The sequence below is a fragment of the Harmonia axyridis genome, chromosome 4, assembly GCF_914767665.1.
Source record: "Harmonia axyridis chromosome 4, icHarAxyr1.1, whole genome shotgun sequence".
Classification (NCBI taxonomy): Eukaryota; Metazoa; Arthropoda; class Insecta; order Coleoptera; family Coccinellidae; genus Harmonia; species Harmonia axyridis.
Window position 1 is genome coordinate 27,354,739 of NC_059504.1, and position 26,756 is coordinate 27,381,494.

The 26,756-nt window shown below is 34.4% G+C and overlaps 1 protein-coding gene across 1 annotated transcript in view; it reads right to left on the reverse strand.

Annotated features, from left to right (window-relative positions):
• Nucleotides 1-21,884, reverse strand: part of LOC123678466 — a 51,708-nt gene extending 29,824 nt beyond the window's left edge. The window contains exons 1-3 of the mRNA XM_045615501.1: nt 21,546-21,884; nt 2,691-2,870; nt 1,642-1,839 (exon numbers count right to left, since the gene is read on the reverse strand). Of these exons, the coding sequence (XP_045471457.1) occupies nt 1,642-1,839; nt 2,691-2,870; nt 21,546-21,594 (427 nt within the window). The 5' untranslated portion in view covers nt 21,595-21,884. The remainder of the gene's footprint in view (nt 1-1,641; nt 1,840-2,690; nt 2,871-21,545) is intronic.
• Nucleotides 21,885-26,756: the final 4,872 nt, after the last annotated feature.

Sequence of the window (26,756 nt, forward strand, 5' to 3'; positions counted from 1 at the left end):
GTGGAGGTAGTGTTTTCTCGGTTGTAACTGGAAGCTGGATATATCAGAACAGGTTGTTCTTTGAGCTTTGAGAATCTTTTCTTTTGCAGTGAGACTATTAGCCTTTTACTGCTCTATTTCAATGTAATTCAACTCCAGTGAAGTATTCATTTTATTTATTTCCTTCAAACAATTCAGCGCATGTACTTGACCCCGTCAAGTGCAGGCGCTGAAGCGGAATGCAATTCACTCTCACACAAAGATTCATCGAATACTTAAATAATATACTAGCTATACTTTTATATAGGGTGTTTCAAGTTCGAACGCCTATTAGACGTTTCTGGAGAACGAGGCCCGATTGGAATCTGAAAATACGGAATATGACTTGATGCCTTATTCAGCTGGAATATTTTCGAAGCTCCGGAACTTCCGGTTATACCAGAAATAAAATAGTAATTTACGTAACAAGTCCGAAAAATAGGGTTTTTTTGGACGAATAGACAAAATTCCAGGACGAGCGTAAGCGAGTCCTGGAAATCTGGGAGTCCAAAAAAATTATTTTCGGGCGTGTTGCGTACAATATTTTTTGGGCAACCGTGTAGAATAACACTATAGCTGCTGCTTTCCATATTTTATTGCGATTGCGATCAAAAAACATGCAAATTTTTGACAACTATAATAATTTCATATGAACTGTCAGCCGTTAACTCGGTTGCTTTGGTAATGTTCAACTGCATTTATTAAAAATATACCTACCAAGATTTTCATATTTACAATGACACGAACGACGTGATTCTTTTCCGGCCTAGTCCGGGAAGTACGTACTTTCCGGACTAGGCCGGGAAATGCTACTTTCCCAGAGAAAAAGCGTCCGGAAAGTGAGCACTTTCCGGACGGTTGCCGAAAAAATCTTTTTTTTTCATTTTATGTTTTAGATATTATTAAGATTTCCATTCTCAACTACTCCTGCGTCAGTCCTTATAGTTTTCAAATTATTTAACTTGAGAAATATCATCACAGGGTGTTTCAAATATTGTGCCAAAAATTGTGAACAAAATTCGATCATAACTTTCGATTTTCAAATTAGAACCCTATTTTTTATGATTGCGTTGGATCAACGGAGAAAAATAAGGCTAATGTCGGAACATGATTATGCTCCCAAATTCAATAATTCAAGACAAGAACAATGTCGTATTCCGAATTTTCAGATTTCAAATAGGTCCCGTTCTCCAGAAACGTCTAATAGGCAGTCCAACTTGAAACACTCTGTATACAGTATAAAATTTTGCATGAAATTTAAAATTGTCGCTTCAAATAGAAATGCAACCTTTTCGTTCCATCGAACCTCCAGTTTTGGAACTATAAAGAAATCAACATTTGGAACGATCATAAGGCTTCCCTAGTTAGATTTTGTCCGTGGCATCTAAAATCCGAACTTACTATATTTCACCAACCTTAATGTTCGAGATCATTCCCGATCGAAAATAAAAATTTACAGCCATCGTGACCAATGACGGGAAATTTGTTTAGAAATGAGTGCACAAAAAGTGGTCTCACAACACAACTATATCTGACTTTTCATTAAAGCGAAGACTATTCAATGAATATGAAAAATTAATATAAACCAGTCAAAGACAATAATTGTAGAATAACTTTACTCACCAAAAACGAGCATGCTCTTCGTCCTTATATCCTCACTTTGGAGGGAAGACACAGAGCACGTGTAGTTTCCTGAAAGGTCAGGCTGAGCCTCCAAAATATGAAGCGCTCTATATAACCTGTTAGCATCAGGAGCTGCCACATTCTTAATATTCAAACGATCTTTCAACACTCCGAGTACTTGAGGTCGGTTGTTGGAGGCTGAAAATATTCATAGAATATCAATATTTATTTTTTCTCATTTTGAATTTCGAAATGAATCTCTGTGTAAGTGTATCTTCATCAACCTAAAGTGTTTGTTTATTATTAAATTATAGAAAACATCAAATCTTATTTAGATACCCAGTACTCAGTTGAAGAAAACAAAGACACGAAGATTCTTATACAGGGCAATATTCTTTGTAGATGTAATATTATCATAACTTCCTTATGTGTTACATGACTAGGCCACAACAACATATACGAATGTTCAATATGCCGCCTCAAAAAACACATTGCAAGACATTTAACTTGATATCGATAATAAATATTCAAAAATGAACAAAGTTACCCCCAAATGTATATTAACTTTGTAGCTGGCTCAAACCCGCTTCAGAGCTGAGAACTCATAATTAACATGAAAACGATAAATACTTCTTAACCCTTAAGTGGAAACGTGAAATTTCAGATCACATCAGGTAACGTACCATCTGTGAGACTACGAACTTTTGCGAAGAAAAGCAATTGAACAATTTTTATTTGTTTCTCCTTGAAAATTGTTACAACAAAGGGATAAATGCCATCGTGTTGGATGAAGTTTTTGTGATTATGTTTTCTTCATGACATTATGTTACTCTACAGTTTAATTGAGTATTATATCATAACAATTCAAACGATCATGATGAAATCTTGAAAACATTACATCTTTACGAATTTGCATATTCGCGTAAGAGTTTCTGACTTCACTGTTGTGATTTTCATTTCATTTCATGTAGGTTTTTTTTGGGATTGTATTTTGATAGTCTTAAAAATATGCACTCCAATTATTGAGTAATAGTTAATCTTTTCTTCACCTGGAATCCACTGATAAACCAATGTCCTATTATTTCTATTCAAGTACCATTTCACGACCAAATCCTGCTCGGAATCTTCTACGCTAAAATCACAGTCCAACACAACAGAAGTCCGATGTTTGATAACTTCAGGCACATGTAGATCGTTTATTCTCACACACGATGAAATTGAAATTGTACCTGAAAAAAAATAGATTTATTATTTTCCATATATTATATGCATCATATGGTAGGTATCTCCAACACATCACAAAATAAATAATTAAGGGGAAATTCGTGAGAAAGAATAAAATTACCATCATTTACTTTCAATATTTATAATTAATAAATGATCAGATAGAATTCCTAATTCTTCAAAATGTTCTCATGGCTAACGGACTATCAATGGGTTATTCACTTAGCGGGGTTCTCGCAGATGCCTACATGAACTTTGTAGAAAAACAAATTATCTACCCCTGAGTGAATTTATAGTATTCTGGAGAAGGTAAGTGGACGATGTTTTTTGTATTTGGTCCGGCAACGAAAGAGACCTAGATTTATTCTTAAAAATTTTGAATAGTCAGTTCAATATAAAACTCACTTTGGAAAAAGCCATTGACAACACCCTCAACTTCGAGTTCAATATTTACAGAAAACCTACAAGCACTGACTTTATTATTCCTTATGACTCTCATCATCCTTCACATATAAAAAAGCAGCATTCAACTTCCTGATACAAAGACTGAATGCTACAACTTCATCAGTTGAAAATTATAAAAAAGAACTTGAAACTATTTACGAAATTGGCCTGAATAATAAATATCCAAAAACTTATATAGATAAAATATTAAAACAAAAAAAGAAAAACGAATTGATTGATAAAAAGTTCTCCCCTAATCATAGATAGCATAACTCTCAATTATATCTCCATCCCCTTTTGTCAAAGCCTCAATTACAATATCAACTCAATCCTACAATATAACTACTACGTTACTAATAAAGGAGGTAATACTCTTAATATCCTAATTAACAACAAACCAAAAATAAAAACAGAACAAAAAAGTGGAGTCTATAGGATTGAATGTGAAGATTGTCAGGCTTATTATGTTGGTATGACTACACGCGCTGCTAATATAAGATTCTCCGAACACATGAAGCATAAACCTCCATCAGCATTAGGAAACCACCTCATTAATAACAACCATAAAACTTCAATTCAAAATCTCAGTATTCTTCACCACGAAAGGAATTGTTATCGATTAACCCTTTTAGAACAATTAGAAATATAATATTTTCAAGACGTTCATTTAGAGACTACAGCCAGAAAAAGAACAATTTTATCTCTATGTTTGTATATATTTCTATACGGTTCAGACTTGACGCATGCCTGTGTTGTATCAACGTCTGTCATCCAGACAATAAACCTCATTTTATATGTTTGACTGGTGAAAATTTCGATTTATTGATTGAGAATCCTTGTATTTTTGTACTGCATTTTATGATTTGTAGCTTGTTGATGTGTTTCATGACAGTATTATTTCGTTTTGTATGTACAGTGCATCCCATTTTGGGTGAGACTGCCAGGTTTCTCGCTTGTTATTTAAGATAGAGCCTTGCGGTTTTCACGTTCCTGTCCTACTTTTTCGTGAAACTCAAGATGGTCTAATCAGATTTTGCATAACTGTTTCCGTTCGAAAGATACAGGGCGATTTTGGAAATTGATACTTTTCGGACCCCTCCTTTATCTCCGAAGTTATTAGGAATAATGCTGAGGTAAAAACTACATCTGATTCAGAATTCTGCGTAGAATCCAGTGGCGTACTCAATTTTTTTTCTCGGGGTATGGTTTTGAAGATTCAATACAAACCTATATTTTTTTAATGGAACACCCTATATATCATTACTTCGTTGAATTCGATATTTTTTTCCCTTCAAAATGATATATGATACTATATAGGTAGGATGGTCAGAAATGTTAAAAAAATACTAAAACATCAAATAATGATGATTTTTTGTTAATGAGCAATGGATTTTCCATATAAAAAATGGATCAATTGGATAATTTTCATTTGTGATTTTCATTTATAGTAGATTAGGCAAACAAAAATAATAAACCCATCACTAATATGAAAAACAAAACGTAGGTACCTACCAAATAGCAACAAATAAATAATACAGAAATTCATAAACATTGCATAATTGAAAATCTTACAGATTAAACTGTTCAAATTACTGTCCATTTTTCTCTAATACATAATTGACAAAATTTTTCAATACGCCTGAGTGCATTTAATATTATAAAAGGGCGGTTTTGTAAATCCTGGAAAACTGCCTCTGTTGATGCACGAAGTTATTCGGGACTGTTATGTCTTTTACTGTAGTATATTATATGTATTAAGGAAAATGGACAGCAATTTGAACAGTTTAATCTGAAAGATATTATGCAATGTTTATGAATTTTTCTATTATTCATTTGTTGCTATTAGGTAGGTACCTACGTTTTGTTTCTCATGTTAGTGATGAGTGAATTATCTTTGTTTGCTTACTCTACCATAAATAAAAATCACAAATGAAAATTATCCAATTGATCCTTTTTTTCATATGGAAAATCCATTGCTTATTAACAAAAAATCATCATTATTTGATGTTTTAGTGGTTTTTTAACATTTCTGACCATCCTACCTATATAGTATCATATATAATTTTGAAGGGAAAAAAATAACGAATTCAACGGAGAAATGATATATAGGATGTTTCATTAAAAAAAATATAGGTTTGTATTGAATCTTCAAAACCATACCCCGAAAAAAAAAATTGGGTACGCCACTGGATTCTACGCAGAATTCTGAATCAGACGTAGTTTTTACCTCAGCATTATTCCTAATAACTTCGGAGATAAAGGAGGGGTCCGAAAAGTATCAATTTCCAAAATCGCCCTGTATCTTTTGAACGGAAACAGTTATGCAAAATCTGATTAGACCAACTTAAGTTTCACGAAAAAGTAGGACAGGAACGTGAAAACCGCAAGGCTCTATCTTAAATAACAAGCGAGAAACCTGGCAGTCTCACCCAAAATGGGATGCACTGTACATAATTGTATATAATTTAGTGTCATTTCAGGACAGCCTGATGATGGTATGAGTATTTTGCCGAAATTGATAGCTGAATAAAGATAATATTTGAAACCAGTGTGTTATTCTTTTCATATTAGATCAAATATGCTTATCTACATCATTACAATATTATCATAATGATGAAAAATCTAATACGAATTCTACAACAAAACTTATTTCTCGTTAGAAAAATAAATGAAATCCGGATATATCTACGCTTCAATTAAAGCAGAGTATTGTATTATATTATCTGCATGAGACTATGTTTGAACCGGTCAACGTTTGAACAACCATTTTTTGTCACATTTTTCGAACATCCATGTCTGCAAATTATCGTCATAAATACGGAACAAATTAAAATTTATGCCCGTAGGGTAGCTCTACAGGATGAAGTAATGAAGGATTAAAGGAAGTACTTTAACAGATGTGGAAATCTGATAATTACCCGTACAATGTTGGGTTCCGTCACCATTGCAGAGCAGGTGGACTCATGTAACAATGTGACAAAGCCCAATTCATTATTTAAAACTCAATTCCAATGCTAAAACCACAAAGCCGGGTTTATATTGGGACATTGAAGTTGACTAAACCCAGTCTGGGAGGTTTTAATATCGTCGTCGCATATTTCGAATAGTAATAAATATAATTTACGAACGAATCTGAATTTTCCATGACAAATGACCTAGCTGAAACAATATGATTCGACCTACTACCTTCAACCTACTTAAATTGCAGGAATACCATTTGTTGTAGAAAATAATGAATAATTTCACAAATAATGAATTTTGCGACCAAGCTTCGACTGATTGTCGTTAATTATGACGTCAAATTATATTCGTACGGCAATGTTTATAATTATAAAGGGTTTTCTAATGAGAGGTTTCATCTTTACTAGCCCTCTATCTGGGCAGCTGTCACTTTCGAAGCTGTCAACTTTTGACATTTGACAAAGTAGAAAATACGCCATTACTAAAAATGGAATGATATATAATTCTATAAAGCGATCAAGTTGTTGAAACTCGCTACAAAAATGGTGAAAATTTTGCAGTCACTGACGCAAAACTTTTGGGTCGTCGTGAAGTACCTTCTCGACCGGCAATATTGCAACTGGTAGAGAAATTTGAGCTGTTGGAACAAGTTAGTGAATAGAAACGGTGTGCGTCGCTCAAGAACAAATGAGAATATTGCTGAATATACTGACGGCAAACCAGGTTTGTCGGTTTCTCGTCGATATTGGGAATAAGACAATGATTAATAATTTTGTGGACGGAACTTGAAGATATTGATGGGGCCAACGTTCATTTTCAATAGGATGGCGCTTCATGTCACATAAAACACGAAACAATAGCAATTTTGCGAGAAAAGATTCCTGGTCCTGTTATTTCCCGAAGAGTGAATCACAATTGGCCACACAGATCTTGTGATTTAACACCTTTAGAATCTTTTTTTTGAGACCACTTAAATGACGAGGTCTATGCAAATGCATCCATAAATTGTAGTGATCAACTGTTCTCAACCAATGAAGATTTTTCACTGCATAATAATTTCATTTGCATGTTTCGACCGGTTTCAGAGCAATAATAATAATAATAATAATATATTTATCCACAAAACCACATATTCACAAAGCAAATACATTTGGTATAGGATATGTCAATAATACACAAATAATATATTCACTAGCATTTACGCATAAGATATTCATCAATGAATAAACAGTCAGTTTTCAAGTAAAACACCCCGCACCTCGGAAAACGTTACATTTGCGGACAAAAGTTATTTAGCATAATGTCATTATTTTTTTATGTAGAACCACCTCCTGATGTTTGTTACACTTATTGACTAACACCCTGTATAGAAACTCTGAAAATCACCCATTTCCGTTCGTCATTGACGATGAATCAATAATTCTTTTTCTTTTTTTATTTTATTTTTGATTCGTTTTAGCCTCAACCCTACCGAGTTATTAAATCAAATGACTAAAAACTGAATTGGTTAATATGCCAGATACATTTGCGAAATCGCGATACGAAAGGGTCCATAACAAAAACCCTTTTTATATATTCCTCTACGCACACATTTAACATACGACGGATGGGGTCACTTGACTGGTTAATTCCAACCACCGGGGACCAATTATTTCAACCTTCCACCCCGACAGTAGAGGTTGGATCTGCCGACCACAACACCAGCAAACGGACATGCAAAAAAGTACTTTTTTCCCATCGAAAAAAGGCCAGTAAAAAAATCTGTTCCGACCGCAAAAAAGGGAGATCGCAACTGCTGAAAAAATGCATAGCACGGCCGATTACGGTCATGCGAGGTGGACTAAATAATTTCAGTCGCAGGTACAGCATCAGAACGAAAATAACCGTAAAAGGAAAAACATGTCAGATGCAAATAAAACGGGAGGTTGGGGGCAGAATGACATGACACAAACAAGCGAACAACGGGCGAGGATGAATACCTATGAAAATATTCAAAGGAATCCGCGCTGAATGGGGAAGAAAAGAAACGATTCTAGACACGCGACGGGTTGAATTCGGATGGAAAATCTGCTTTCAACCCCTGGCGAAAAACTAATGTCTTCAGAGTACGAAGAGCAAAGTTTCACGCTGCTCTTTCAGTTCAGATGAACTTCGCTCAAGTTTATGCATCTTTTTAAGGCCAAATTTCTTAGATTTTTATTAGGTTTCAAGTTTAAAAATGAGGAAAGCGTTGAAGTATAGTCAGCGCTTCTTTATTCATACACCAATTGCGCCCTTAGAGAACATACAGGTACTGTATATGAGAGTACGCGGTCCTCAAGGGCTTAATTAGCGCTTGAAGAGAAAAGCGCTCGAAAGCACCTGAATTTTCCTCATATTTTCGATATTCCGCTTCAATTTTCTATTTTATTCTTAAGGTCGATTCATATTATCCGACACGTATCGTTTCAGACACCAAGCGAATCGATTTTCGGAACGGAGAGCGCGTTCATATACACATTCAAAGAGCGTTTCAGTTTGATTCAGGCATTGGATAAATCGAGGTGTGAAAAAATGTTAAAACTTTCACGTAAAGAATGTGCTATTGCATTATTACTGGATGAAGATGAAACAAGAGAAAACTCAGTAAGAAGATTTAGTGTGCACCCAATATTCAAAAACAGAACCATCTTGTTTCAATTTGTCGGCAATTGCCCTCCAACTTTTTTCTCTTCATTAGTATCATGATACAATCTTTGATTAAGAATTTAGATTATATAGAATTTCCTGCTCACGCACTGAATACATTAATTTTTCGGAATCCATTAACAACGAAAATTACCTGTCTTCTGCAACTGTCTTCTAATTCACATTATCCGTTCAGGCACGTTCTGACACGTTCATACAGACTCCGCTCATAAGACATCAGACAAAATATTTTCTCGGAGAATACTGAACGGAACGGATGGCGAATGACACGATCGGTAACGGACAATGTGAATTACTTCATATGAAACGCATCAAATGATATTTGTCGTAAACGATTCGCTTGGTGTATGAAGCGATACGTGTCGGATAATATGAATCGACCTTTACTATGGTTCTGACGACGCTATCAACACGATATTTTTTACGAACATTGGATGGTATTGTTGTTCAATATGTACGAGCAAAGAGACCACGCACCTCATCAAAGGAAAATTGATATTCGGTGAATTTGCTCACATTTTTTATATGTTGTAAAACTCGTGAAGCTGATCAAATGTCTTCGTTGCATCACCACATCACCACATTAAATTCAACCGTTTAGATTATATATACCTTTTCTAAAATTTTAAATGGCCATTGTGAAGAAACAGTTCCGAATATATGAACCAAATCGTGTATAGTCCGTTCAGGAATTATTGACATCCCAGGCGGCTGTGGCAAATCGAAATTAAATTCGTAAGGGCATATTCGGTAATATTTTGAATTCCAGAATTCGGGTTGGTATTGGAAATGTCATTGACAGAAGATTGAATTGAGTTCAGTTTGTGTTGTTGTTATCTGTATAAAACTTTTTCAAGGTTCTTTACCTTTTCTTTATTGAGCACTCAAAAATACTTTGATTTGACCAAAGAACGTAACTTCAAAAGTTATACATAACTGACCACACTCAACAGAATATTGGTCAGAAATGACATTGCACACCCTGTATCTCGCTTATGCTTCGAAAACGAGGTATATGTCATAAGGCAAAAATGATTCTCCTGGTGTCATCTGCATGACTTAATAGGTTTGGCCGGTATAAAATGAAACACTCTGTAGTATCCGCACTCACAAGATATTCAACTGAAATTTGGCATAAATATCATTATTGATAGTTCACACCATGTGACATGGCAATTTCGATAGTAAGTCCACAGGATGATATTTTCTCTCGAACACTGTTTTCAAAATCTGGAGGAAAACAAGTTATAGTGTTCCAGAGAAAATATCACCCTGTGGATTTCCTATCGAAATTGGCATGTCACATGGTGTGAACTATCAACATGCCTAATTTCAGTTGAATATCTTGTGAAGTGTAGATAATATAAGATAAGAGAAAAACTTGAAAAAAATTCTAACTTTAACACACTGTTTCTCGAAAACGAATAACAATCGTATAAAAACATATGGATCTGATCGGATAGGAAGCATTCAAAAAAACTAATCAAAACTTTTCTAAACCCAATCTATAAAATTGGAATCATTGATGACAGATATTCGCATTTTATTAAAGCTTTTGATTCAATTTCAATAAAGCTAATTTCATTTACATTTACATTCAAGTTTCCAAAAAAATCATTGAAAATTCATGAAAATAAATGAAAATTTATAGATGAAATTTTCTGAATTCTGCAATATCTTTGCCTTATTGTGGATACATACATTAAATAGTGGATGGAAAAATTCAGAATCATCCATTAATACAACAATAATACGTGTTTAGAATCCAGAGAACCCGATGTTCCACAACGTATACCAACATAACGAAGCGTAAATAAATACTACATGTCTCATACCCAAAGGGCTTTTACTTCACTTCAATTATGTTTATTACACAAGAAAGAACTGAAGTTTTCCGAATATATTCCAGATTCGTTCGAATTAAAACGATAAAAGTTATCCAGTTTTGAGAAGTGTCTATTTTTATGAGAGTGGGGTAGATAAAACCTAAGACATAGAGTAGGTAGATATATGATTTACCTCGAAGTTTTCTTTCTAATCTCTGTTTCTAGTGACACTTAAGAGTTCTTCATCACAACCAACCCAAGTTTTCAAACTGAAATTTCGAACGGTACTTTCAGATAGCAGAAAATATATGTAACTTTTCTGCCTGAAGCATAAAATATTGAACCTACGTATTCAAAACTTGGATACTTTAATACGACAAGATCTTCATTTTATTCAACCATATTTTTTTTCTATATAATTACCATATTTCTCCTTCAAAGGTGATTGTTTGGACTAGTAGAAACATTTCTGTATTCGATAATACGAATTAAAAATTTAGAAAATATCTAGGACATATTATGGGAGCTATATCGAAAATTAATATATAATGCTTTATGATTTGGCTTTTAATAATCCACCTTTCAAGTGCTACAGTCCATTCAAATTTCGGGGTTTTCATTAGTAAACTCGCGCGATACTAACCTGCATCCTTATTATTAATTTTATTTTGTCTGCACTTCAACTTCTAGGATCTTTATTAATTTTTCTGATTTTCAACAAGATGGAGCTATGTGCCACACAAGCAACTAAACAATGACAATTGATCATCCATTGAATCCTTTCAAAATGTGCTCTTTTTCGATATCAAAATAAAACTTATTATTGGAAAACCCTTTAAAATCTCAAATAAACTATTATCTGACATTCAATTACAGAAATCATTAGATTAATATGTACGTAATATATTAATTGAAAAAAAAGTCATTGAACAGTCACAATGTTTTTCTACAACTCGAATTTCTGTACGCCTTCCAGCGCTCTTTTCAAAATGTAAAGAACTATTTGCATGAAATTTGAAACAAAATCGGTTGTTTTACCGCATTGATCCTCCTGGTTCGACAATAGATTCATGAATTTTCAGGGGAGAAACAAAAAACAAATTACCAAATTTCATTTCTGGGAAACTTGATACAATTTCATATTCAAATTGAAAGCAAGAATTATGCCGAATACAATATTTCCACTAGAAAGTAACTTGTACAAGTATTTCGGATCAAATTACCCCTATTCGAATCTCATCACTAGATATTTATTGAATTTTTTTGGTAAAAATAGCAGTTTCTTGTTTTCGGCAAATAATAGAATAAAAGTCATCCAGTTGAAATAAGTATTTTATACATTGCAACTTGTAAGACAATAGATAAAGTTCATCTGAAAGAAAAATATATCAAGTACGTCATGAAATTTACTCCGTTTGAATGCCTTTTTACTGGACAGGAAAGTTCAACGATCATATCTGAATTCATACGCCTATCACAACAAATTTCAATTGTCGCCATCGAAGAAACGGATGTCGTTGATTGATTTTTAAGTAGTACATTATTTAATTGATCAAGTTATGTAGATAACTACACCCGTATTTCATTCTTTCACTTCATTTTCAGGTTATAAAGACCTTATATACATAGTCACTTCGATCATTTTAAGAATTATAAATCACATTCAATAATATCAGCTAGTTATAAAAATCGCAGCCAATCGCAGCAGATTTGAAACCTAGGATTTATTGCGTCTGGGGAAATATGAAAAAGCTCTAGAGTATGCCGTCGAAATGATTAATGAGGAGGAACTTCAGGAAATAATTAAATAAATGAAATGAAATTTGAAATATTTCGGGACTATCACATTCAATAAGATTGCGATGTGAAGAATGAATTGAGAAGGCGAGAATTTATTCGATCCATATTTACAATGATTATATTTTCATCTGTTCAAGAGAAAAAATGTTACGAACATACGTACCTAAGGTCATCAAACATTTATAGCTTTTTCAGTGAAAAAATGTACCAGCTACAATATTGTGTACTGATGATACTGAAAATCCTGTTCATTGATGACTAATTAGTGGTTAAATTCGAAGATGTCTGTCCGCTCGACCGCAAACAAAATTTTCAGGATAGGTTTGGATCTCGAAAGCTGTGATCTGTGATGGGCAATAATGAATGTAGAGTTCCGTATAAATATGCATAAGTTTGTGTTTGGATGAAGAATGTCCATTTAAAGCTTCATGAAAAATTTCATTTCGTTAATAACCAAAACCATATAAATTCAAGTAAAATATTTAAAAAAAAATGGTTGAGTTTTTGAGTAATGATATATATTATTAATTATAAGTGATTTTTCTCGTGGTATCGATTGAGCCCATCAGATTTTGAATGCAAAAGGGCCTTATACGAGATAAGAGGCCCAACTTCGTAATTTCAAATGCAAACCCATCTTTTTTATACTAGATTTCAAAGTTGGGCCTCTTATCTCGTATAAGGCTCTTTTGCACCCAAAATCTGATGGGCTCAATCGATTCAACGAGAAAAATTACTAAGGACTTCAGAATCAGAATATGAACTTGTCTGAACAACTCAAATTTTTTCATCAGTTTCACTATTGCCGGACAAGAAAGAGGTTCAAGATGAACCAAAATTACTTTAGTTTTGCGGACTGTGACTGCTAAAATTTCATCACTTTCGTAGTAAATTTCGACAATTTCAATGCGTTGATGGAACGTAAATTGATTCATTTTTAGTAGAGGAAAGTCGCCTTAATCATAATCATAATCATAATCATTTATTGCATCCCATAAGACAAATTTACATTTATATAGGACAGGTCAGAAATTAAGTAAACAGGAAAAAGAAAATCAAACTAAATATTCAAATCAACCTGAAACAAAAATATTCTTCTTTGCTATAGAAACACTGCTCTAGTAATAAATCCTTGATAATTTTTTTGAAACTTAAATATTCAAGATGCTTAATTCGCTCTGGTAAGTGATTGAAAAGTTTGATTCCAGCATACATGGGTGATTGTTGAAATTTCGTGGTTCTGTGAGTTGGTAAGCAGATTATTTCCTTATGTCTGGTATCATACTTGTGATATTCAGAGCACTTTTTTAGGCTATGTATATTCTTACGTATGAACAGCAAGGAATTAAATATATAAATACAAGGAAAACAAAGTATTCGATTCTTGATAAATGATGGTCTACAAGACTCCCGGGGTTTTAAGCCGAACATCAACCTAATGATTCTCTTCTGAGAAACAAAAACCTCACTCTTACTAGGAGATTCTCCCCATAGAATGGTGTTATAATTCATATGGGAGTAGGCTAGTGAATAATATACTCCTATCAGTGATTCCAAAGGCAAAATATTTTTTAGTCGCTTCAATGCAAAAAATGCACTACTCAATCTAGTGCAGACATAAGCGCAGTGAGTTCGCCAGTTGAGCGTGTTATCAATTCGCAATCCCAAAAATTGTACACAGTGAGAGGACTTCAAGTCTCCATAATGGAGTCTCAAAGTGAGTTCGTTACTGTAGTTCCGAGTCTGAAAATACAGTAGGCCCGTTTTTTCAATGTTGAGAATGAGTAAATTTTTTTTGCACCATTCCGAGAAATATTGGACGAGCATCCCGCATCTCACACGCAATTCCGCAAGGCCAGGGGCGGCAATAAGAAACGATGTATCATCTGCAAACTGCAGGATCCGAATACCCGAGATTAAGTTTTGGAATTTTTCTTTCAAGTAACTTTGGATATCATTCACGAATAATATAAATACCAAAGAACCCAGAATAGATCCCTGAGGTACACCCATTTCAACAGGGTATTTATCGGAATTTATTTCTCCTATACGAACAAACATCTTACGATCTGTTAAATAACTTCGAACCCATTCAAGGAAAATCCCTCTGAATCCGAGACTATACAGCTTGTCCAAGATGGATTCAATATTTAAGGTATCGAATGCACGAGATTCATCAAAAAACATTCCCGCCACCGAAACGCCATTATCCAGAGAGTCGTATACGAACTTCACAAAATCGCATGCCGCTGTTCCAGTAGACCTGCCAACTCTAAACCCGTGTTGGCAGTTCGTTATGATAGAAAATTTGTCAAGGAAATTCATAATTCTGTCAAAAACTAATCTCTCGATAATCTTTGACATTCTCAAAGTGAGTTCGTTACTGTAGTTCCGAGTCTGAAAATACAGTAGGCCTCAACAATGATATCGGACGGTAATTAGAAATGTCCTCTCTAGATTTTTTCTTATGCACAGGGATAATCTTTGCAGTTTTGAGCACCGATGGAAATTCGCCGGAGGTGACCGAGAGATTGACCAAGTAAGCCATATGGTTAGAAATCTGTTCAGCCACGACTTCTAAAATCCTTAGCGAAACCATGTCATATCCACTGCTTTTCTTGTTTTTTAGGCTCTTTATTACTCTCAAGACCTCTTCAGGCATGACCGGGAAGAAGAAAAAATTAATGTCGGCCAACCTCTCGGTTGTACAGGAGGTAGAATTGTATGCACCATAGTGCTCATATACACTTCTTTTGCCAATGGTAGAAAAATATCTGGCAAACGCTTCAGCTACTTCACCGCAGTCAGAAACAACGTTACCATCTATTTTGAGGGCAATTTTTTCATTTTGAGAATTTAGACACATTTCGTCTTTAACTATTTTCCATACAGTCTTATTCTTATTAGAAGAAGACAGCAGCAGATTTTTATAGTAGGTATTCTTAGTTGCTTTCAACGAAAACGTGTATTCTTTTTTCGCTGACGAATACAGAGCTTTGACATTCGGAGAATTCGAATTGCGAAGCAGCCAGTGGAGATTCTTTAGATCACTGGCTGCTTGCCTTATTTCCGATGTAATCCAATGATGTCGTACGTAATTTCCGTTATTTTGGATAGTTGCCTAATTTTGGATACTGCATTATCTCAATATCCGTTCACAGTTTCCTTTGATTGAATCCACAGAACAAAGCACCCCAACATAAAATGATCCCGTGTGAAGCACATAGTTCGACTGTTCAATACTAGGTGGCACAATAATATGTGTTTATTTGTAAAAACGAGTTTTTTGTTTCACCTCGTGTAAACAGTTATAAAAAGGTAACTACTTAGCGTAGGATAGTGTAAGTTTACGAGGATGTAATAGAATAGTGGTAGAATAAGCGTATGTATCACTTAACCTAGAGTCTAGTGGGTTATTTACAGGCGTCGAAGACCTTCAGCGTTCCAAAATCAACTCTTGAACTATATTTCAAACGTGGCCAACCCTCAGAAGAACAATGCACACTACAAATAGATCGAAAACCAGTTTTAACGTCTGAAATGGAAGAAGACTTGGTACAACACTATTTGGAAATGGACAGAAGAAATTACGGTTTAGGACTCGCAGATATTCGTAGATTGGCGTATCAGCTTGCAATAAGGAATAACCTACCTCATCATTTTTCAAAGAGAGACGCAAATGCTGCGAAAAAATGGCTTAGAAATTTTTTCAAACGTCATCCCAATCTATCTTCGAGAAAACCCCAAGGAATTTCAAAGAATAGAATAAAAGGTTTCACGCCAGAAAATATTAATCTTTTTTTAAATATCATCTTCTAGAACTCGCTATGGAAAAGAGTGGGCTGGTAGTGAGAAAACGAACGCTTATGTGTTTGATTTTTGCTCGGAAAAATAGGTTCCCAATTTTGGATAGGGTATCCAATTTTGGAAACCCTTTTTTTTATTTGAAAAAGTGTTATATTTTACTTTGGTCTATTTATTATGTTCTTTTTTCTCTTGAGTTAATATAAATATTTTTGTGAGCGTATACTGTTTTTATGGAGTTGATAACATATTTTAGGCACAAAAAAAAACAATAAAATATCTTTTTTCCACACAAAATAGTTGAATAAGAGAAGCTATCCAAAATTGGGCGACCTTCCTCTAATGGCGTAATTTTTCCTAGTCAAATGACAGCTTCATAATGACATGATCAACAAGTTTAAAACACAAGTTCATCTGTTACCTAATAAATTTAAACGGAAATACAATCAGCCTGTTGAGGAAACACAACGGTTGCGAGGTTCATATTTCGAGAACAGAATGGAAGTTATCATCGTCCGGTCCGATGCACCCCACTGGAGCACATAGCAGGAGGACGCGTGGCATGTACACCAGCGGGCTGCGACGGTCTACTAGAGTTACGGGTGCAGTACCGTCCGTCTTTTTCAGCCTCGCGGATTATTTGAATTTGCCAGTTTACGAGTCGTTTTTTACCTCCGTGACAATAGGATTACACAGGAAACGCAATTCGCGAGACTTTGAACGGGAGAATAGACGGACATAGCGTCCCCTTTAGTTTATAGCACAAATGATCTAATGTACGCGATACGTGACCGGAAATAATGGCTGTAAAACATGACAAACGATCTATTTTTTCTTTAGTGAGAGGTCGCCACCCCCGCGATATCACCTGGTGATGTTGCACCATCAAGACATACATTTAGCAGCAATAATTAGCGACGGAACTAACTACAGACAACGGTCCAAAAAAAAAAAAATGGGGTGTACAGAATGTCTCAAATTCGATGCTCACTATAACAACTATACTACTTAGAAAACCTCTTTTTTCGAAATAATAAGATACCAGAAAGCAAAGTTCATTAGAGGGTGGGCCACGATCGATGGTTCACTGGACTTTTACGGAGAACAGAAAGTAAAATTTTATTGAAAATTTGGTTTCTTAGGTAGGAACCACTGCTCTCTCGATCTAAAATATTTTCATCGCTGCGGTTCAAATTTTCCTTAAGAATTGCGTTCTTCGAAATCCTGGTATTTTTATGGAATACAATGATAATAATAAAGAAACTGGAAGATGTGGATGGAATTCTGAGTTCGCAGAAGATTCATCACCCCAAGGAAAACAATATTCCGAAAATCATATCCTTCGATAGAACCATTTGTGAAATATAACTGAAAATTAATTTTCTTATGGATTTTCAATAGCCTGTATCCTTTTAACCAGGGCCGGATCCAAGGAGGGGGGTGGCATAGGCACCATGGCCCCCTCCCTAGCGGACCTCATAAATATAAAAATGTATCCTGAATTATCGAAAAATAAGCGTGGGCACTCAAAAGAGTGAAAAATTGGATATGAACTAGAATGGTTGAATGGATATTGAATGGTTGAATGTATTGGCATTAATGTTTATACACAGGCATTTGAATGTTGGAAATATCATCCAAAGATACGTTAGTCAAAAAAAAAGACTAGAATTTGTTATTAAGTTTTTGATATTTGATCATATGTTATATTTAATAGGTGTAGTAAAAAGGAATTAATTATTTTTCCAATAGATGGCTTCAATTATCTGTATCTCGCGTTGTAAAGTCCGATCGGGTTCCACTATATGGCGTTAGGGATAGAAAGATGAGATTTCGCACTACAGAAACGTTCTGACAGTTATATGATGAGTTGACTCAGTTAAGTTTGAGCGTGCCACAAAGATGGACACTAGCAGGAAAATATACGCTATATGTTATAGTTTTTCTCAGATAGAGACAAGCCAGGCGGCTGGAAATGTAAATAGCGTTTATGGACCTGATACTGTAATAGCCGATCACGTGCAATTTTGGTTTCGTCGATTCCAATCATGGACATTGTCGAGTCCCATTTCGATTGCTCAAGAGTTCACAATAAACCGCTTGGAACACTATTTGCATGAGGCTGATCTCAAGAAGGTACTATGTGTATGGGTACCACATGAGATAACGCAAAAAACCGCATGGACCCAATTTCCACTGCGAATCGCAACAAAATCGCCCAATTTTTCAAACGCTTGGTAACTGATGATGAAAAGTGGATCATTTACGACAACGTCAAGCAAAAACGGTCGCATATTTGACCTAAATTGGTTCATTCTAACTATGGTAATTGAAGTCTGGTTCTTCATGCAAAAATAATTGATTTTCTTTTTACTGCACCTTATCCTTTCATGAGCCTGAGTTTTCTTATGAGATAAATCACAAATAATATTTTTTTACCATTTCAATTTTAAATACACAATAGTCTTTTAGCTAATGATAAACAATATAGAATCCCCACAATTCATTCATATTCATTTGAGAAAGAGCAATACAAATTGTTAATTTCAAACATTGAAGCATGTGACGATGAATCTCAGTATTATCAAAGGAAATGTTAATGGGGCATCACACATTTCAACGTATAATACAAGGGAACAGATGAAAACTTTAGCAAAAACTCTATCTCCCTGAATAGGTGTAGTGATTGGTTTGTGTATTTTTTACAAAATTATTACGTCCTACAGCATTTTCCGAGTTACAGATTTTTAAAATTACCTATAAATTGATTTTTTTATCGGATAACACTGGATTCAAATCTTCTAGCTGATATTCATGTTTTTCATCTAGGTATATTAGCTCCTGTATTCAGTAGTACAAGAGAAAACAATAAACTCTAATACCAAATGAAGTTTGACTTTCTTTATGATGCTTGAAATATTACCTATTAAAAATTCAACTAAGGGATATTTCTTGAATGAGATTGATTTTTAAAATACATATGCTCATTCATGAGATCTGTTTGAGCGACATTTCAAAATTATACCAAAAGAGACCTAGTCAGCTTAAATACAACATAAGGTATATTCCAAGTAAATGATGACCATCTGATTTCCTATCTGATCGAAGACAGGAAGAGTGTAAGTTTATAATTCGACCAGCTGGCATTTCTTGGCACATGCCAGACTAGTGGTTCCGCTAGAACAGAAGGGGCAAGGAAGTTGAAGTATTGAAGGAAGTGAAGGTGCAACTAACGTCTTCTTGGCGTTTCATTGACCAGACATATTTTATCATAATTATTAAATGCCTACTAGAGAATAAATTTTCTCCTATAAAAATACTAAATAGTTACTTGTGCACGAAGTTGCACACTTCAAATTTACTGTAGGTACCATGTACCATTCCTTCCAGAACTTTCCATTGTGTTTTAGTCTAGGTTTTAGTTAATCATTTTTAATGGAAAATATTGAAAAAACCTCGTCTAATCTTCATTAATGAATTAATTTCAATAAGTACAAACGGTAAAGTCATCTTCTAGTCGTTATTGTTGCTTGACAGGCAATCATAGTGATGATTCATCTATTTTATCGGAAATTTGTCGGGGATTAAAAATATTTATACTTCCTTGCATAATATTCAATAATACTTTGTTTTCGCTAAGTAGGATCAGCTTAACTTGATGCACTAGAGTAGGTATTATTGATAATAAGATAAGAGTGTCTTGATATTCTTCATTCATAATGAATTTTCATGAAATGGATAAATCATGAATACCACATGTTAATACATTTTTTACTTACATTTTCGAAAATAATAGAATATAATAATATGAAAATAGCAATATTCGTATATATTTCACAGATGAATACAATTATACGATACGTAGGTACATTTAATGCACTTAATTTCAATAAACAATGTATACAAATATTTATTACATTTTGTGGAAATTACGCAGAGATTCTTCAAAATTCATAACTACCAAACTAATGTGTATTCGAAATACGATTTTTTTTTAATTTGATTTCTCGTTAATAAAATGTATGGATCAGTTTTTTCATATTTGCACCTCATTTGTTCATTAGCTATAACGTCCAATTTTCGTTATAACTAAGTCTTAACTTAAGAACTAGTCACCTGTTAATAAATCAATATTTTTTATTTTTCATTCCAATGAATTTTTGCTCTCTTGCTCTTATTCCTATTTACCTACAACTTTATGTAACCATCCCATGATACTTTAAGTAGGATGATCGAAATACGATATATCTAGGGAATGAAGTTTTAAAAATATATATACCGGGTGGGCCACCCGGACCTCATTTTGAGGGAGTATATGAAGATATTTTCTAATTTAATTATTTACCCTGTTCACTTTTTATTGTAAGGTGAAATTTGATTTCAGGGTTGTTACTGAATATATTTATTGTTTACGATAGAACTGTCATTTGATAGGCTTTCTGATTTTTATTTTTAGAACTATTGTGAAAATCATTTCAAAAATCTACCAAATCATTCGATATAGATCTATTAGTTTAATGTTATTCAAATATAAACTCAAACATCATGTAAGATTACATTGGAAAATCTTACTACGGGTCTTTGTATAGGTATAAAAATATTCCTGGTCTTGTCTGCCATCAATATCTATTACATATATGATTATTATATTATTTTTTTTCTTTGTTTGTCATTATATTTGGTTTTCATTATGGTCAAATTTGGTTACTGGCGTGAATCTGTATTTTCACACAAAAATTTTAGGGAAATTCGATCACACACTAACGAACGAAGTTTAAGTGATGCCTGGTTTCGAATTCAAGGTTTCATTTTGTTTGTAAATTTCAAGCAAAACTCAATATTTTTATTATTATTAGAACTCTTTTCTACATAAAAAGTTGTACATAAGTTAACAAAGTGCATCAGGCGAGCATATCGCAAAGACAAGTCTTTGTGCCTTTAACCTTTATTCGAATGAATACATTGAATTGAATCAACAAACTCAACCGCCCTGAAAATGTTGCCTAGATCTTTCTATTTATTTGAAAGTTATTATGCTTCAGTAGAAATGAATTGAATTTTAAACTATTTCCGGCTAAAAATTCCAAAATTACAGACATAACAGCTAATGAAGGAGCTCTAGAAAACGCGCCAAAAAAGTCCATTCGAAACACTCACCGATCGTCAAAATCACAAATAGGTCACTGCTTAGACTTCTTCCGAACATTTTCTTCACATAACTGAGTTCCCACCACACAAAAAGATATTACTCGGTCTCACGAAAAAGTATTAATTATCGTCGCTGGTCACGTGCTCCAGAGGTTCGAAATGAAAACTTCTTCACCCTGACGACGGCAGCGAAGAACTAACGGCGTTAACGGCGGCAAACGGCTCGTTTGAATTGCTGGAAATTGACGCGTGCGCCTCAAGCGAAGAAACTTTTTCGCTTTTCGTGGAAAACTTGGCGAAACCAAATCGTCTGTTGGATATAACGCCGAATGACTGCGGTTTGAGGAATTATGTTTGGTGCGAGCGTTGTTACTCGAAAAACTTGGGAAAATTCCTCAATCGGAACACCGAGCAATATGGAAACGTCGGAATATAATATTCCACGCTACGCTGCACGCTCTAATGCGCACTTGAAGTAGAAAAGTTCCTACAAAAGCCGCGCTCCAACGGTTCTCCTCCGTTTCTTCCTGGAATCACAATTTTCTTATAACTGCAATCGCAAGATTATTCACTTTGTAATGATAACCCATTAATTAATATTTTCGATGTGTTGTAGGAGTAGAAAGAATCATTCAAAAATGGAACCGGAATTGCATATCTACCGGGTTTTTCACCTGTTAATGGTATCTCTCGTTGGTCTGGGTCGGTCAGGAAACCTCTCAATGAACAGTCGAATCGTTCTATCTACAACTTTATTACATTCTCCATGAAGTACAATGAGATTTAAATAATCTTCATTGGTAAAATTAGGCATAGTGATTGATTTTATAACTTAATACGAATTATCACCAAATTAATAGTAAACACAAAATGCTACTGAATAAAGAGGAATTTGGCAGATGTAATTAATGATATCTATTATTAAAAAAAAAGAATGTAAAACATGGTAAGTTTTTGCATATGGTTCATAAGGAATTATTTATTTATCACTGGAGAGAAAACCGATGGCAGATTAGTTGAAATAAAGAGGTTTCCGATACAAATTCGAATCAAAATTCGCCATCTATTTAGGAACAACCTGTAACTTTTTTCTCTTGCATATTAGGGTAGTAAAATCTAAACATTTTGTTTAAGTAACAGTTCCTGAAAATTTCATCTTTTTGGCGTGAAGGGAAAAGAAATAGCTGAAATAAGACGAAAAACAGTTTTTTGTGAATAACTCAGAAAATATCCACTTTAGGGCAAGGGTGTGATGCATACACTCACATTATTTTCTAACGTAGATTCAATATCTGCCATAAAAAAATGGGGTTCTAATTTGAAAAAATTGATTTTTCACGATTTTGTCATCCCTAACTTTGAAAGCGATTTTTTCACCCCCTGTATCATGAATCGCGATTTCGATTTTTAAAGTGGATACATCAATCTTACATCTTGAAAAATCCCAAAAATGAAAATTTTCCATCCAAAAACCTCGAAGTTATTCTTGTTTCAGCGGAGCTCTATTTTCGATTTTTTTTTCGAATTTTCCCGCTCAGAGAGAATTTTCCAACCAAAACTGAAAAATGTTACATCAAAATAACTTGAAATTTTCTAAGGAATCTATTTCTGCAATAAAAAAATGGTGTTCTAATTTGAAAAACGGAAGTTGACGTCATTTCCGGAAAAACCGGAGGTGCTCATGCCTTGAAAATATTTTAGATTTCATCAGCATCGTGAAATACTTATAAATGCTGAATTTCATGAAAATACGTTCAGTATTTTCCCGTATAAATATGGGTGAGGTTCCTCGTGAAAGACCCTGTATATGTTTGGCCTATCTCTCCTATTCTGAGTACCACAGAGTTTCAAATTCTTAGAACAACCTGTCAGAAGTAATCAATTTTCAAGTGGAAGGCTGCGACAACTCAAAATGCCTTTTTTTGGGTTATCTCGTTGGCAACGATATGACATACGTTTTTCACTATGAATTGGAATTGGATCATTTGGATGCAATTCCATGTATTCTTTCCTTGTAGCTTTCTTATTTTTATTGTTCTCCACATAAAGCGGAACTATTTCAAATTTTTCCGCTTCTGTGTAGTGCATATTCGATGAATAGTTTTATTCAATGACAAACGTATGTTATATATCGTAGCCAACGAGATAACTCAAAAGAGGTCATTCTGAATATCGCAGCCTTCCAATTGAAAACAATACAATACTTGTCAGGTGGTTCTTAGAAACTCTGTGGTACTCAGAATAAGAGAGATAGGCCAAACATATGTTATATATTCGAAATCAGGGGAAAAAGAGCTAGTCAAATATAGAAAAATATACAGGGTGTTCTATTTGAAAAAATGAAGTTGCTATCAATATGTTGCCCACTCTGCATATATTTCGTTTTGTGAAATCATTTTAAAAGACACTAGTCGATTTCGTGAAACTTTCGTAGAAAATATTTTTTTGTACCTCTTCTAGTAACAAAGTTAAACGGGAAGTCAAATTATAGTGAAAAACCCGGTACATACCTACTATGGTTGTCCTTTTTTGTTTCGTATAGATTGAACTTGTAATTTGAATTTCGAGAGGAAGAAGTTGGCAATGGTCATATCAAGGAAATTGTTCGATGAAATTCGTGCACTTATTTGCAAGAAATTTTTTGACGAACGTTGCATAGATTATTTCAATAATCGTTTTGCCATAGCAAATCATGCACAACTATTATCATAAACTGGCAGGCCCGTCGCTAGGATAGGCAGGGTAGGAGGTCGCCTAGGGCGGCAATTCAAACTCGATCAACACAAATCAAATTTGTAGAAATTCAAAGTACCGCATTAGATTTAATTCGGTCAGCAACAACTGGAAGAAATACCTACAAACCAAAAACCATCAAAGGTGTCGCATCCCCTCATGGTGCTGTTTACGAGTTATTGACTCTAAAAGAAGCACATGAACTTATCAGGCTTGTCAGCGTTCACTTTGCTAAACGTTGACGAATTTTATTGCCACTTGGGGTGACTTTTCCTTTTCAATTCTCCGATCAAAATGTTGATTTCTCAGAATGGAATGCAAAATATACGAGGAACGATTCCATTTCACCAATTTCAACTTATCATTCTTGAAGAATATAAGGAGTTTCATTTTTTTGTAGTGACTCTGTCTGCTCCAGAGATGGCATTATGGGTTTCGCGCCACACTTTGGCAGATTTTTAGGGGTAGACGCGTTGCAGCAGATTCTGAGAGTCACCTCTACACGATGGTGTGTCTAAGGCAGAGACCACTGGAGTAACTGATGAGTCCACCAGCGATCTCGGGACGAAAGAAGGTAATCCCCTGGAAGAGGGCGCACCTACACAAACTTGCCTCGCGAAATACTCTCCAAATTGGTGACCTCGACATGATGGGGGAAAGCTGCAGCGTTGGGACGTTGAGGGAACTCACTGCCCCGCTCACGTCACGGCTAGCTAGATTGCCTAAATGATGAGTCCACCAGCGATTTCTGGACAAAACACGGTAATCCCGTGGTAGAGAGTCACCTACACAAACTTAGTTTGAGAAGGACTCGCCAAAATTTCATACCACATTCTATCATAATATTATTCTTCTTTTTTATATCAAATTAACGGATGTTGGGCGTGGGCGCATTCGAATTTAAAATGATGGTTCATCAGCATAATCCGATTTTTCACTCAATAATCTTAAAGAAAAAAAATGTTCAAGTTATGATTTATAGAAATATAAAGTCATAACTGAGCAGAAGAATCTGAAAATGGGCGCTTTCAGCAGAAAGATCGGTAGCGTAAGTAGCTCCGCTACTGATAGGTATCAGTTTGGTAACGTTGATTTTCTCTGCTGGACGGGTTGCTCCTTTTCTTGACAGTTCTGTTCTGTGGGTTCTTCTTGAAGGTTATGTTATGATTACAGAATTTTGGGTTATAATTGATTTTAATTTCTAAGTTTAACTTCGCCTTTCGGTATTATTACTTTTTCATTTCGACACCTTCGAAACACTGATCATGGATATGAGAGTTATTCCATTCGTTTTTGATGACGACGAAGATATAATCACACAATCATTGGATCTGTTCTAGAATTGGCTGAACCCTTGCCTAATTTGGGAAGTGAAGCCGTTATTCCAAAAGCCCACCTTTCATTTTATTGTTTGGTGAAGTTTTCAGAATAGTATTTTATTAGTTATGATGAATTTTGAATAACTCTTTAGATTATTATACTTGAAGTAAGATAGATCTATAGTCTGTGCAAATATTGTTTGTCCCGGATAACTAGAGGGAAATGTTGACAACATAATTAAAACATATAGATAGTGTTTTCTGCTTCACCAGTGGAAGTGTGCAATTTCAACTTATAAATTATTTATGTGAAACTCATTGGCAGAATCCCTGTTTCGAATTTAAATGTGCGAATATACTTCTTGTATAAAACCGAAAATAAAATTCATCAAGGAAAAAATATAAATTTGTTTTCAAAACATTTATTCCAGACTATAAAACTGGCACCAAGGCTTTTAGCTAATACATGTTAAAATATCAACAACAAAAAATAACTCAATAAATTATTCTTAACATTAAGTCAATTATCTGTTCTTGAAATGTTCATTGAAAAAACAAAATTAACACAAGCAATTTCATTTTTACTAGTCATGAGAGGATTTTGAGGCAATTCATATCTAAATCTAATCAAGAGTGATTAGATTTAGATATGAATTGCCTCAAAATCTCATTCCTTTCTGCCAATAATCTGTTGTGCTCTTTTAATTCTTTTGTAAGTTCGGCGAGTTGATTTAATCGCCTAACCTATAGGTATGTTACGGTTTCAAGTTCAAATTCAAATTTCGTCCCAAAACCACTGTCACTTGTCAGTTACTCAACATGTTCCCAAAAAGTAGCCTAAAATAAATTCGCTACCTAAAATGGCGACTGCTCCGTAGCATACGCTCCCTAGCGGAAACTGATGAATTGCGTTCAGCAGAAAAATCATAGAATATTGACAACTGTTCCACAACTGTTGTGTCTGCTGAACGCGCCCAATAATGGCAAATAATGGAGGGCGACATTATCTACTTTTTTCGAGAAATCTGGATTCCTGTAAGAATGAATTAAATAATTTCTTTTCAATTTCAACGAATTTCAGAATTTATTTTTTTTTATCAAATTCAATAGTCTTGAACATCTTTGCATCGAGAATGTCTGCAACATCTATTCCAATTTAAAAATAACG